The 12454-nt window shown below is 27.6% G+C and overlaps 2 protein-coding genes across 2 annotated transcripts in view; one reads left to right on the forward strand and one right to left on the reverse strand.

The window, feature by feature from the left end:
- LOC126901549 (craniofacial development protein 2-like) overlaps positions 1–12454 on the reverse strand; it is a 265790-nt gene that overhangs the window by 184356 nt on the left and 68980 nt on the right. The window lies entirely within an intron of this gene.
- Positions 4417–5510, forward strand: LOC126901564 (uncharacterized). The gene is made up of 2 exons (XM_050678113.1): positions 4417–4874; positions 4959–5510. Exons 1-2 carry the CDS (start codon positions 4612–4614, stop codon positions 5056–5058), a joined length of 363 nt encoding a protein of 120 aa, XP_050534070.1. The 5' UTR covers positions 4417–4611; the 3' UTR covers positions 5059–5510.

The raw sequence follows: 12454 nt of genomic DNA on the forward strand, positions 1-12454 counted from the left end.
TCTAGTACAATTCTATATCAAATCTNTAACTCGCGTGTAACTACTTTTCTAGTACAATTCTATATTAAATCTACCCAAGGTGAAATCTAAGTTTGTTATAACTCTGTCTTTTTGCAAAAACCTTTTGTATATTTATGTAGTATAGTTCTTAACCTTGTATATGATGTTTTACGTTAATATATTTATTATTTAATAATTTATAAAGCAAATAAAGAACTTCTAAACAACATAACTGTCCTGTGCAACAAACTATTTCCAAGTGGCCTACGTCTTTTCAGTCGTCCAAAGAGTGATCTAGGGTAGATGTGAGCTCAATTTTGGTTCTTTGCACAATAGATTATACTAGAGTCCTACACTCCGATTGCCCGCACTGTGGCTGAGATCAGACTAGCTAGTCGATAAGTGGAGAGACACTTTTAGTTGTTTAGTATAATGTTAGTTATAAATATATATTAGTATAATATTTCGACTCTGATTTATTTGTATTTCGTAGATGGATATACCAACGCGAGATCTCAAATAATATCTTTGTCTTTATGCAAAGAACCTTATGATATGTGGCCTACTTCTTTTCAATCACCTGTAGGACGACCTAGGTTAGATGCGACTGTACTATAGATTTATGCACGATAAGTTATGTTAGTGTCCTACACTCCGATTGCCCGCACTGTGGCAGAGATCAGACTAGCTAGTCGATAAGTGGAGAGACACTATGAAGAAATCTTATGGTTAACTAAAATTCTAATTATGATATTATTGTACTATTACCCTGTCCAGCCAGGTTGTGGCCCTTCAATAAGTAGTAAATACAATTCAATCAAATTAATTACCTTAGAATATCTAATGTATACTACAAAATAATATTAATAATTTATGCGTTGTAAATTATATAAGTGTCCTACACTCCGATTGCCCGCACTGTGGCAGAGATCAGACTAGCTAGTCGATAAGTGGAGAGACACTTTGAAAAAAATTTTAAGATTAACTAAAATTCTAATTATGATATTATTGTACTATTACCCTGTCCAGCCAGGTATGGCCCTTCAATAAGTAATAAATACAATTCAATCAAATTAAGTACCTTAGAATATGCTTATATATATATAAATATAAATGTAAACAAAAAGAAATAAATAAACACCAATATTTTATATGTGTCAGAATATTTATATCACCAAAAGTATTCGACCGAAAATAAGATGTATAATATTTTTCAGTAATTACGAAAGAGGGTAAAAATTATGTAGATTTCATATAGAATTGTTACTAGAATGAAACATAAACTCACGCACATTCACTTTTTGTATCTTAGTTGAGTATTGCAGAGAGCCGTAGAGATGTATAGAATGGCAAAGCGTCCCAGTATTCGCTAGAGGGATGTTCAGAGCAACCACAGTAAGAGAGCCAAGTGCAAAGGAACCACCCGAATTTGGGGGAAATTGGCCTTTTTATAGCCTGCAAAAACTGGTTTAGCGATCTCTGGTGAGATTCTTGAAATATTTTTGCTGTATTTGATTGGTTAATGTGATAGAATCTTTTACGTGGGCGTTTTATGGAATGCGTAAGAGGGAGATTAAATCTTGTGTAAGGGTATTATTTTATTATTCATCTTATCCACGGGGAAACACTGATTTGGTGATATATTTTATTAAATATAAGTATTAATTATTACATGTATTAAAGTGTGATACTACAATATGCACCACGATCTTTTTTTTCACATGTCCTCATGTGAACCTATTACAGAACTTATAAAGACAAATGTTTAAAATTAATAATTGTGTATATAAATGTATTCAAGTGATATAATGATATAATAGTATAAAAATATAATAGTATAAATGTTGTCATGTATGTTAGTTATATGTTCGTTATACAAAATAGATATATTAATTCTAGCTTAATTTATTATATAAAATGATATACTTAAGATTAAATTATGATTTTTTTTTTTTTTTAGTAAATTTGTTCGGTTTTTAATTGACAAACATTTAATTAGAATCACTTACAATAAACGTTTTATTTTATTTTGTCATTTATTTTAATGAAAAAAAAATTTTGTATGTTTATTAGATTAATATAACAATTTCAATGATGTTATCTTTTTAGAAAAATACAATATGAGTTAATGTATTATAAAACAGATATTTAGTGTAAAGAGGGTAATTTTAAATATATTTATATAAAAATAAAGATGGGATTTAATTTGAATTTGAGTTGCCGTTGATTGTTCTGTTGTAGCCGTGATTTTGATGAAATTTAAACTATTGTACTATTGTTCCACTAGGTTTGTTGAGCCTGTGTAGCTGTTTTGCTATATATTTTTGTTTTACTTGGTTCTAGTTCTGAATTTGTATTTAAACGTATTTTTAAGATATTGTTTTTCTTTAGATATTGTCGCAATCGGGTTTTCTTTCTTGTGCCGTTTAATATTTTTCTCATTTTGTTTTTTATATTTTTGATACTTCTTCTGTCGATTTCTATAACTTTAATATTAGTTGGCGAAGAGGGCCGGAGAGGTGGGGGATTTGTGAACTGGTCGGTATTGTGATATAAATGTATTTTGTCTTCTTCTAACCATTTGCTGTGTAGTTGTCTTCTTTCCTTCATGTTGTTTTTGTCAGGTAATGGTGGGTCTCCTCTGGTCACTTTCTCTGCAATTTCCAGAATCCATGGTCCGCAATCATAGTTATTCTCTTGAATTGTGGTTTCTCCCCTGAATATAGGCCACATGGATTCAGATCCACCCATACGTAATTCATGTTTTATCATGAACTGTTGGATCTTTGTTACTTCGTTTATATTATGATGACCCAGACTGTCATAGCAGATGATTTCGCGTTGTTGTGTGTCAATCACTGCTATGATCCAGTGATTACTGTTAACATGTATTGGAGCTAGTGCCATGGTTTTTAGGAAGAGATTTTCTTTGAATCTTGAGTTGATGGCATCGAGTCCTCTTCTGTCAATCTCAGGAATGAAGAAGGTGTCAAAGGCAAAAATTCTGTCTTCACTTCTTCTTGTTAACAGCTCATGAAGCGATTGATGATTTCGTCATTATATAGCGATGTGTCTGTGATTAGAGACATTTTTTTTTTTTGATGCTTTAAACCTAGGAAATTGAGTACAATAGATCTATATTTTGTTGTCATTTGTTAATTTGAAGGTGATGAATTGATTTTTTTAACATTAAATAAAACTTATAATTCTATAACTACATTTTTGATAGTTGAACAAGTTAAAAAAAAATATATGGTTTTTGATATAATGATAAAGTTAAAATTAAATTAGCTTATACATGTATGTTTGAAAATTTAAATAATTATATTTTATTTATGAGTAATATTAAAACTAGGATTAATGTATGATTAAAGTTGTATGTTCACAATTAATAATATATACTTATATGTTAAGCTATATATTTTTTTATAATTAGTGTTAAAATTGTAAAAAAAAAAAAATTTTTGAACAAATGTTAATTAAATCTAAAAAAATTATGATTGGGTTATGTTAAAATTGTTTTTTTTTTGTTGTTTATATTTCCTTTTATAGTTATTAAAGTTGTATAAAAAAATGTTAATCTAAAATTTAATTAGTAAATATAAGGGCAAAAATATCAAAATTATATGTTAAAATATGTAAAAAGAATGTTTTTTTTTTTTAAAATAATGTTAGGATTATATTAGTTAAATATTTTGATTTTGATTTGAAAAATTTGTTTAATGATATTAAATATTTCTAGATCTAAAGTTAATTGAATTTAAAAGTAAGAGTATTAAAATTATAAGAAAATATGTTTCTTTTTTTTTTTTATCTAAAATTATATGTAAAAAGAATTCTGCTGTTTACCATTCTTCTTTAGGTATGATTTTAGGAAAATTATTATAGTGTTTGGAATATTGATCCTCAAAAAATTTTTTAAATATTTTGTTTTTTATTTTTTACTAACTTATAAGTATAGTAATTTACGCTCTCTCTCTCTTCCACATAAAATAAGTATTAACCACATCAAGATCATACGATACTGCAAAATCCAGTATTCTTTCTCCAGCCTCATTCTTCCCACTAAAAACATATCCTCCATGTACTCTATCATATCATCTCCTCTCATTACCTACATGTCCATTGATATCTCCACCTATCACCTCATCCTCATTGCTAGTTACCCCTTGCATCACCTTATCCATCTCTCTCTAAAACTCTTCCTTGTCTATTGCATCACATCCCACTTGTGATGCATAGGCACTTATTATATTCAGCACTTTTCCCTCGAATATCAATTTCAGAACCATAATCCTGTCACTTTTCCTAGCTACTTCTACTACTTTACTTTTCATTTCCTCATCCAATATTATCCCTACACCATTTTTTGAACTATACTTCCCTGAGTATATTATTTTTTAACCCTCACCTATATCCCTTGATTTCTCTTCTTTTCGCTTAGTTCCCTGCACACAACAAATATTAACTTTTATCCTCTCCAATACTTCTACTAATTCTCTACTTCTATCAGTTAATGTTCCAACATTCCAAGTACCTATTCTTACTTTGTATCTATTTTTATTTTTCTCCGTGTTCCAGATTACCCTCTGCTTATGAAACTATGATTGAATGGATCATAATAAGACAAAAGATAAAAAAGAATATTCGTCAGCTGTTTCTCTGTGTTTAATTAATACATTATCAATCGATATGATATTTAATACATTTTGGAAAATAGAGGAGCCAGCACCTTCAAAAAAATTATTCACTAATGTTCAAAAATGTGAAGAACATTTCACTCTTACAACTAGTCAAGACTCTCAAACTAGACGATTTGTAGTTTCTTTATCGTTTCGGTTGGATCCGTCATTGTTAGGTGGTTCACGTAAAATGTAAGTTTCTCTATTTTTGAATTTAGAACGCGAACTTATAGAGGATCTGATTTTATATAATAAATACCATAAATTTATGTCTAGGTATGAAAATCTCGGTCATATGAAAAATGCCATGCAACAAGGAAAATACCATTTGCCACATCATGCCGTTGTAAAACACGTTTTTTTTTTTTTACCATGACCGGCATTAATGTGGACCGCCCTGAAATTGCCGTTAGGCATTACTTTAGGGCGTCCCATTCCGTCTCTACATTTCACAACGTGATTTGGCCTATTTCGTTAGTCGGATGCCAGAGTAAAATCAGTTGCCCCCGGTCGCGGACATCGAGTCGGGCGCCGATTACCTAGTTGCGAGGATAGACGGCATGGACATCTTGGCTGCTACGCGTCGCCGAGTTTGCCGGTCTCTTCTCGCTACAGAGTAAGGCGGCTTGGGTGGACGCGTAATGACTGTGGAGAATACGTGGTTGGGACTTTAAAGCCCACTCCCCTGTGTGGGGATCAGTTGACACTAATCAGCGTGGCGAGGACCTGTTGGACTTGATGTCAGCTCTCGAGCTGATCTCGGCTACTTGATTACTTTTAAAATAGAAATATATTTTTAAGAAAATATAATGATAATGTGCAAAAGATATAAAAATGGATTAATAATAATTTTAACATTACATTAAAATTTTTGTTTCTTATTTGATATAAACTAGCGTTTTTTTATTAAAATAGAAAACGTCTTCTATTAATACCAATATAATTACAAAGCTTAAATTATTGTTTTATAATTACTAAAAATTACATTAGTATTAGTTCTATCATAATAAATATATTTTAATGTACTTCTATTTTTTCAAATTTGTCATATTTTATAAAATAATATATTACCTAATCTAATATATAAGATTACAATTATTTTTTATACGTAGACTAATATTATTTATAATTTTCTGGATAGCATCAAATACCATTTTAAGAAAATCTGTAACAGAATATTAATTATTACAGAAACAAAAATTAAAACAATTAGTTCGGAGCTTGACTAAACAACAGGGAAAAAATTAGCTTATACCACCTTTACCTTAACTGTATTTTATTATATAGAATAGTTTTCCAAAGCTTCGAAAACATATAAACCAGAATATATTTTACATCCTATATATTTCCCCATAGTATTTTATACATACAAATTTATTTTGATGACTATAATTATAATAATGTTATATAAATGGTTTTAAGCCCCGATTTTAATGTACTTAATAAGTTTAATTGTCAAGATTTAACTGTCGTTGTTATTTTTTATTTCATCGTTGTTCGGCGGCTACATAGTTGTCCGGTTTTAAAATCGATCAGTCTACCTTTGTACAGCTCGCGTACATATAATATACGCATATCTATTTTTTCGTCTTTTACGTTTTTATTTAATTTTATCGAAGATCTTTTAGTAGTAAGAGATCATGCCCAAACAAAGGGTATTACCATAAGGCACGGGACAAAGAACCACGACAGCATTCAAGATAAAAATTATCTCTCTTTTGTCAAATACATTCAATTGTATACGTATTCTATGAATGTTTATTCTTGAGAAATACAATATTCTATTCAGACATTCCGTCACTGTTTGCTTTATTCCTATTTAAGATGTTTTTTTATTAAAATTATTACTTTTGCACATTTGTCATTATATTCTGGCAGATTCAAAATTAAATTACGAATTACGTAATTTAAAAAGTTTAGATTGAGTTTCTTTTGTTAAACAACCGTTATTAAATTTTGATACCAACTAAAACTTGATATTATAAATAATCAATTCTAAACTTGTAGTTATAACTTGGGCTTTACCCGTAAATATAAACAAATATATTTATAAGTATAATAAAATGTATATTGTAATTTTTTTTGTATCGTTTTACGATCTTGAACACGCAAGGTTTGCTGAAAATAGTCAACTTTATCATCTCATTACACAAAAGTGAGTGAACAAATTTTTTTCAAATTTACATAGTACTTTTCTTTAGGCAATTAAAACGTCTGGTGAACATTTTATGATGGAGAAATAATTTTAACGCTTCTTATAGAATTTACAAAATTTACAATTTGCGTATTATGGAAAATCCACAAACTACGTAATTTTCAACACTCAAATTTTATTTCTTGTATTTATTCTGAGTTCTGTAGTAGATTAAGTTATTGGGACTCATAAAAAAATACTAGGAGCAATGGCCAAGTTCGGAAAAGCTCCATTACTTTTCTTCATAAAGTTAATTACTTTAAAAAAAAATTTGAAAAAAATTCGTTCAGTCACTTTTGTGTAATGAGATGATAAATTTGGCTATTTTCAGCAAACCTTACGTGTTCAATACCGTAAAAGGATACAAAAAAATTTATAAATCGATTCAAATATGATATGGGTTAAAAGAACATAACTAAAAGATTCTGAAAAAAAAAAAATTTATTAAAAAATTTTTTGACTTTCAAATTTTGCTATTAAAATACTGCAAAATTTAAAAATAAATTAAATAAAAATTTCGATGTTCAAAAAATTTTTTTTTGAAAAAAGTTCCACAGTGATAGCTTATTTTGATGTGAAGTTATAGGCACTAGTACCTTAGTATAATTAGTTTTGTGGAATACATTAACAATATTGCTTTAAATAACAAAAATAATTTTCTTCTCAAATATAATTTTTTACGTATAAGTAGACTACATAAATGAGATTACTTCAGGATTAATTTAAAAGCGTCGTATTTAAGTTTTACTGTTAAAAATCAATATTGTATAGTATATACTAAATTAATACTATTAATAAATTAAGCTTCAATGCGTAGCTAAGAAGCTATTTTTATTTACTCTGTCATGTTTTTTTTCAGTACACACGATTAATTGGACCATTTTTGCCCAACGATATAAAGATATCCAAAAAAATCATGAAACGTGTATAGTTGAGATTATCAGTATCATAATTTTGAAAAATTCCCCTAAATTCCCATAATAAATTGAAATATCCCAAAAAATTAGTTGTTATAAAAAATCAATGAAGATATTTTTATATTGAAATGACTTTATAAAAACTAGGCAAATAATTGCGAAAAATTTATTGATAATACATTAAACAAAGCCATGCCGACGACATACTCTAATGAAAATCCTATAGTATACCAAGTTACTTAGGTTTCGATAAAAAACGAACTGAATTCTGGATTGAATCTAGAACCTGCTCAGGCATGCGAGCAGAACAAAGCCTTCTTATATTATCTTTAATTACCCTTAACTTAGGACATTGTCACTTAATACACATGCCAAAAGCATCGTTTATTAGTTAAAATATGAATATGTGTATTATAACAACGTTAAAAAATACCTCAAATATCCCATTTTGCTCATACGTTAATATATTTATTATTTTTATACTTGTTTAATTTATTAGTTAGATTTAGAGAGCAACTTATTAATATTTTAAGCATTGTTGTTTTAAATTTTGAATTTAGAATGTCTCAAATATGTTGTACCAAATTTCAATAAGCTGACAAACAGTGCTTTTTTATTATTAAAGTACATATTTTTTAATGATATTATTAAACAACACACTATAAGTACAATAAATTAACTTCAATACTTTTAAGATAATATATAGTTTATAATATATATTTACATTTGTTAGGTAGTTACAAAAGTCACATTCCTTTTACTGGTATTATAAGTATTATTATTATATAACCTATTCCATTCAACATTTTTATATATTTATAAAATTTAATCTCAATATAATTGAGTCATATTAAATTTATATGTCTATTTTTAATATAATTATTGACTATATTTGTTTTTTTTTTCTAGTCCTCGAAGAAATTTTTTTTTAATCATTACCGTTAGACATACTAACTGCCTACCTTTCTCCTAAACCTTCAAGCTTACGATCAACGCCCACTTATACTGAGCATCACACCAAATGAAAGCTTTTAAAGTGTACTAAATGTTCTGATTTAAGTCTGAAATATTTCAAACAAAATATTGCGGGTTACCCCGCATAGTGAGTCCTGTCGTACGTGAAGAGGAAGTGCCGCGTTCGCCATCCGGCGGTAACACCGAAAATTCGACAATTCTTAGGACATAATCCTTTTCAAACAATAATTACCCAGCTCAGTGGGGTCGCGGCATAGTGGAGACGTTGCATAGTTGGGTCCTACTGGACCCAGTATAGTTTTAATCTGACAGTGATTAAAATCACTATCTTAAGAAATTGCTTCGATGCAAATCTGTAGATAGTGTATGTAATTTAAAAAAATTGATGGATAATTACAAAAGCAACATCAACTTCTATTTCCTTAATTATACCCAGATTAGTAATTCTTTTAATTATATATTATATAATTTTTATATTGAATTGTTTTCAAATAATTATTGATTTTGATTTTTAATATGTTAAAAGTAATCATGTTGAACCTACTTTTTTTTGTCCTTTAAAGTGAAAGTTTTAATAAAAAAAAATGAATTTATTACCATAACTTTTAGCTCAACTTGCAAGTTTAAAATTGATATTATTAAATAGAAAAAAATGAAATTATTAAGATTAATATGAAATTAGGAAATTTTATATTTACTATTTACAAAAAATTTATCAGAAAATTTCGATTTTTTTATATTTTTATTGTAATAGATCACTTAAATAAAAATCATAGTAATCATTTCTTATTAACTTTTGGCGTTTAAAAAGATTGTACAATGGAAATATTCAGAATTTCATTAATTTTAATGATTATATAACTAAAAAAACCAATAAAAAAAAAGTTGTTAAAAAAGATTTACTCAATTGAGCGTTTTATAAAATTTGATTTTAATTGTAAAAATCCATCGTTAAATCTAGGTGAAACTAAAAATCATTTTTTTTTTAATTTATGATTTATATAGCAACATGTTACAAAGAAATTTGGAATATTATAGACTGGTAGTAGCGCACATAAATAGAGTTAAAAATTTAATTAATTACAAAGTATAATTATTTACTTTTGTAATTGAATACTTTTACCATATCAAATCTAATTCGACAATAAATACTTTAAGAATATTAGAAATTAATGATTTTAATTGTGTGAATGGAAAAAGTTGGTTATGCTACTTTTTATTTGAATAAGGAATATTTTTTCGATTTTTAAGAGTAATAACTTAAACTAAATACGAAATATAATCATTTGACGTATCCTTGAAAAAAGTATGTCTAGTGAGGGTTGGTAAAATAAATCGTAGCCACAAAAAGAACCACATAGTAAAATAATATTAACATGAATATAAATTTCTTCGCGCGAGGGGAGTCTATGAGATAAATATCAAATGATTTGAAAATTTTATTCTAACTCAAAAAAAAATACAAAGTAATAATTGCCATAGACGAAATATAACCTCGTACCGTAAGCATAAAAGATACAAGCATTACCGTTTCGGCGGCAACTGTTCGTCGCTTTCGTTGCACGATAAAATTAGCTATTTAACTAATTCAAATTTACAAGTTACTTTTCCGACTTTAAAAAAGCAAAAAAATTAAAATAAGTTTAATTTCTTATGTCTTATGAACTTTATTCTATGTCAATTATAATATANTCTTATGTCTTATGAACTTTATTCTATGTCAATTAAATTATATAATATTCATGAAAGTCAGTGTATTCCCCTAATAAGATATTTTAAAATAAAATAAAATACAAAACCCAAAATTTTAATACAAAAATAGCATATTTTTAAATACGGTAGCCATTTGCGCATAGAAGATAAGTCGTCGGGACAAATTTTTTTTTAAATTTTATAGTACATAAAATAAGCTAATGGTAGCCATTTTCACCGTGAAGATAAAATAAAGTCCGAAATTTTTTTTTTGCATAATAAAGAACATTACATTAGCTTTAATTTAATATATATATATATATAAAAGTGTCAGACCTTCCGGAACATTTTCAAAAGTTAAGTTGAAAAAGTTAATTTTTTGTGAAAAAGTTGTCATTTTAAATCCCCCCTTGTGGGCAGGTTAAGGGTTAAATTTATGAAAAAAATATAGCAAATGAAAGATAATGATATCGTACATCTATATAAAAAATTTCGAAAATTAGCGATTTTTAAATTTGTAATATTTTTGGAGGTTTCCCCCATTTACGGAGAACGAGGGAAATATTTTCAATTTTTGAGGGTAATGTCTTCGACTAGATACGATTTGTGATCTTTTGACGTATCATTGAAAGAAATCGGTCCAGTAAAAGCTGAGAAAAAGTAGTGACAGACACAAAAAAAAAAATTAACACATCTTAGTAAAACCAATACCTTCTCAGCTTCGCATTGAAGCTAAAATGATATCAAATGAAAGGAAATTACCTAAGGTTTCAATATAAAGAAATGCTATTTTGATTAGTTAACATTTGAAAAAGTTATGGGGGTTTTTAGTACAAAAAACTTTCCTATAGAAGGTGATTTTTATCGCAAACATTACATTTTTTTTTTAATTTCGACAGTCATTTGCACATAGAAGATAAGGTGTCGGGACAAAATTTTTTTTTCATTTTATAGTACATAAAATAAGCTAATGGTAATCGAGTTTGTACAGGTTGTAAAAACTCGATGGGGTTTAGTAGAAGTTTCCTTAAACAGTCCTTGTAGAAAACAAATAAATATTTAGACGTGCAACTTAACTTTATAAAGTAGCTTCTAAAACATGATCAGTAACGTGATGCTTGTAAAAAACTAAGTATTAATATTTATAAGTACTTATAAAGATTTACATTCATTCGAAAAAATAAGATATTGACTAGTAGTGTTGAATAATTATTCAATGCAAAACTCAAATAACCCAATGTTAACACAGGTTACAAAAATAATTTACTAGAAAGTCATATAGAAAATAGTGAAACAGAAAACTTTATAAACCATAGCCAAGAAAAAATCGTCTGAATAAAATATTTCAAATATTTTGAAAAACTTTCAGAACTTCAAAATAATTACAATTTGGCTGAAGTACTTTTGTAGAAAATGATAAAGTATAAAAGTTATTTTATGAAAATAATGACTGGGTTATAATTTTGAATTTTTCTGGTTTTAAAATTAAAATCTATATATTTATTTAAATAATTTAATTTAATAATAATTTTAGATTGACAAACCCATTACTAATGGGTTTATTAATCAAANTATACAATAATAATATAAAATACAAACATACAACAATTAATAATATAATAAAGATGATTGGTCCTTATTAGCAATACTCATCATTCTATAAGATGGCTGGTTTTTTAGGTAGTTGGTATTACATTTAGGTACAGAAAAAAGAATTAAATGACGAGCGTGAAATGGTGGAACTTTAAATTTGATTAGCTATAATAGTTCAGGAGAGTCTATATGACCATCAATAAGACGCCTGCGAAAAGTTAAATTAGCTTCAAGTCTCCTGTCTGCTAACGTAAACAAATCGAGTTGATGCATTATTGGTGTATAGTCATGTGGCGGGTGATCAATTTTTAATTTATATGTCGCAAAGTTTAAAAATTTATGTTCCACTCGTTCAACTTGCTTTATATCACATGCAGTAACTGGATCCCAAACAATCAAAC

This window comes from Daktulosphaira vitifoliae, unplaced genomic scaffold (genome assembly GCF_025091365.1).
Source record: "Daktulosphaira vitifoliae isolate Bord-2020 unplaced genomic scaffold, ASM2509136v1 Scaffold_3, whole genome shotgun sequence".
NCBI classification, from domain to species: domain Eukaryota; kingdom Metazoa; phylum Arthropoda; class Insecta; order Hemiptera; family Phylloxeridae; genus Daktulosphaira; species Daktulosphaira vitifoliae.

Coding starts and splice junctions, on each gene's coding strand:
- LOC126901564 (XM_050678113.1), top strand. CDS start 4,612: ATGGATCATAATAAGACAAAAGATAAAAAAGAATATTCGTCAGCTGTT. Junction 4,875..4,958: donor TTAGGTGGTTCACGTAAAAT/GTAAGTTTCTCT, acceptor ATTTATGTCTAG/GTATGAAAATCTCGGTCATA.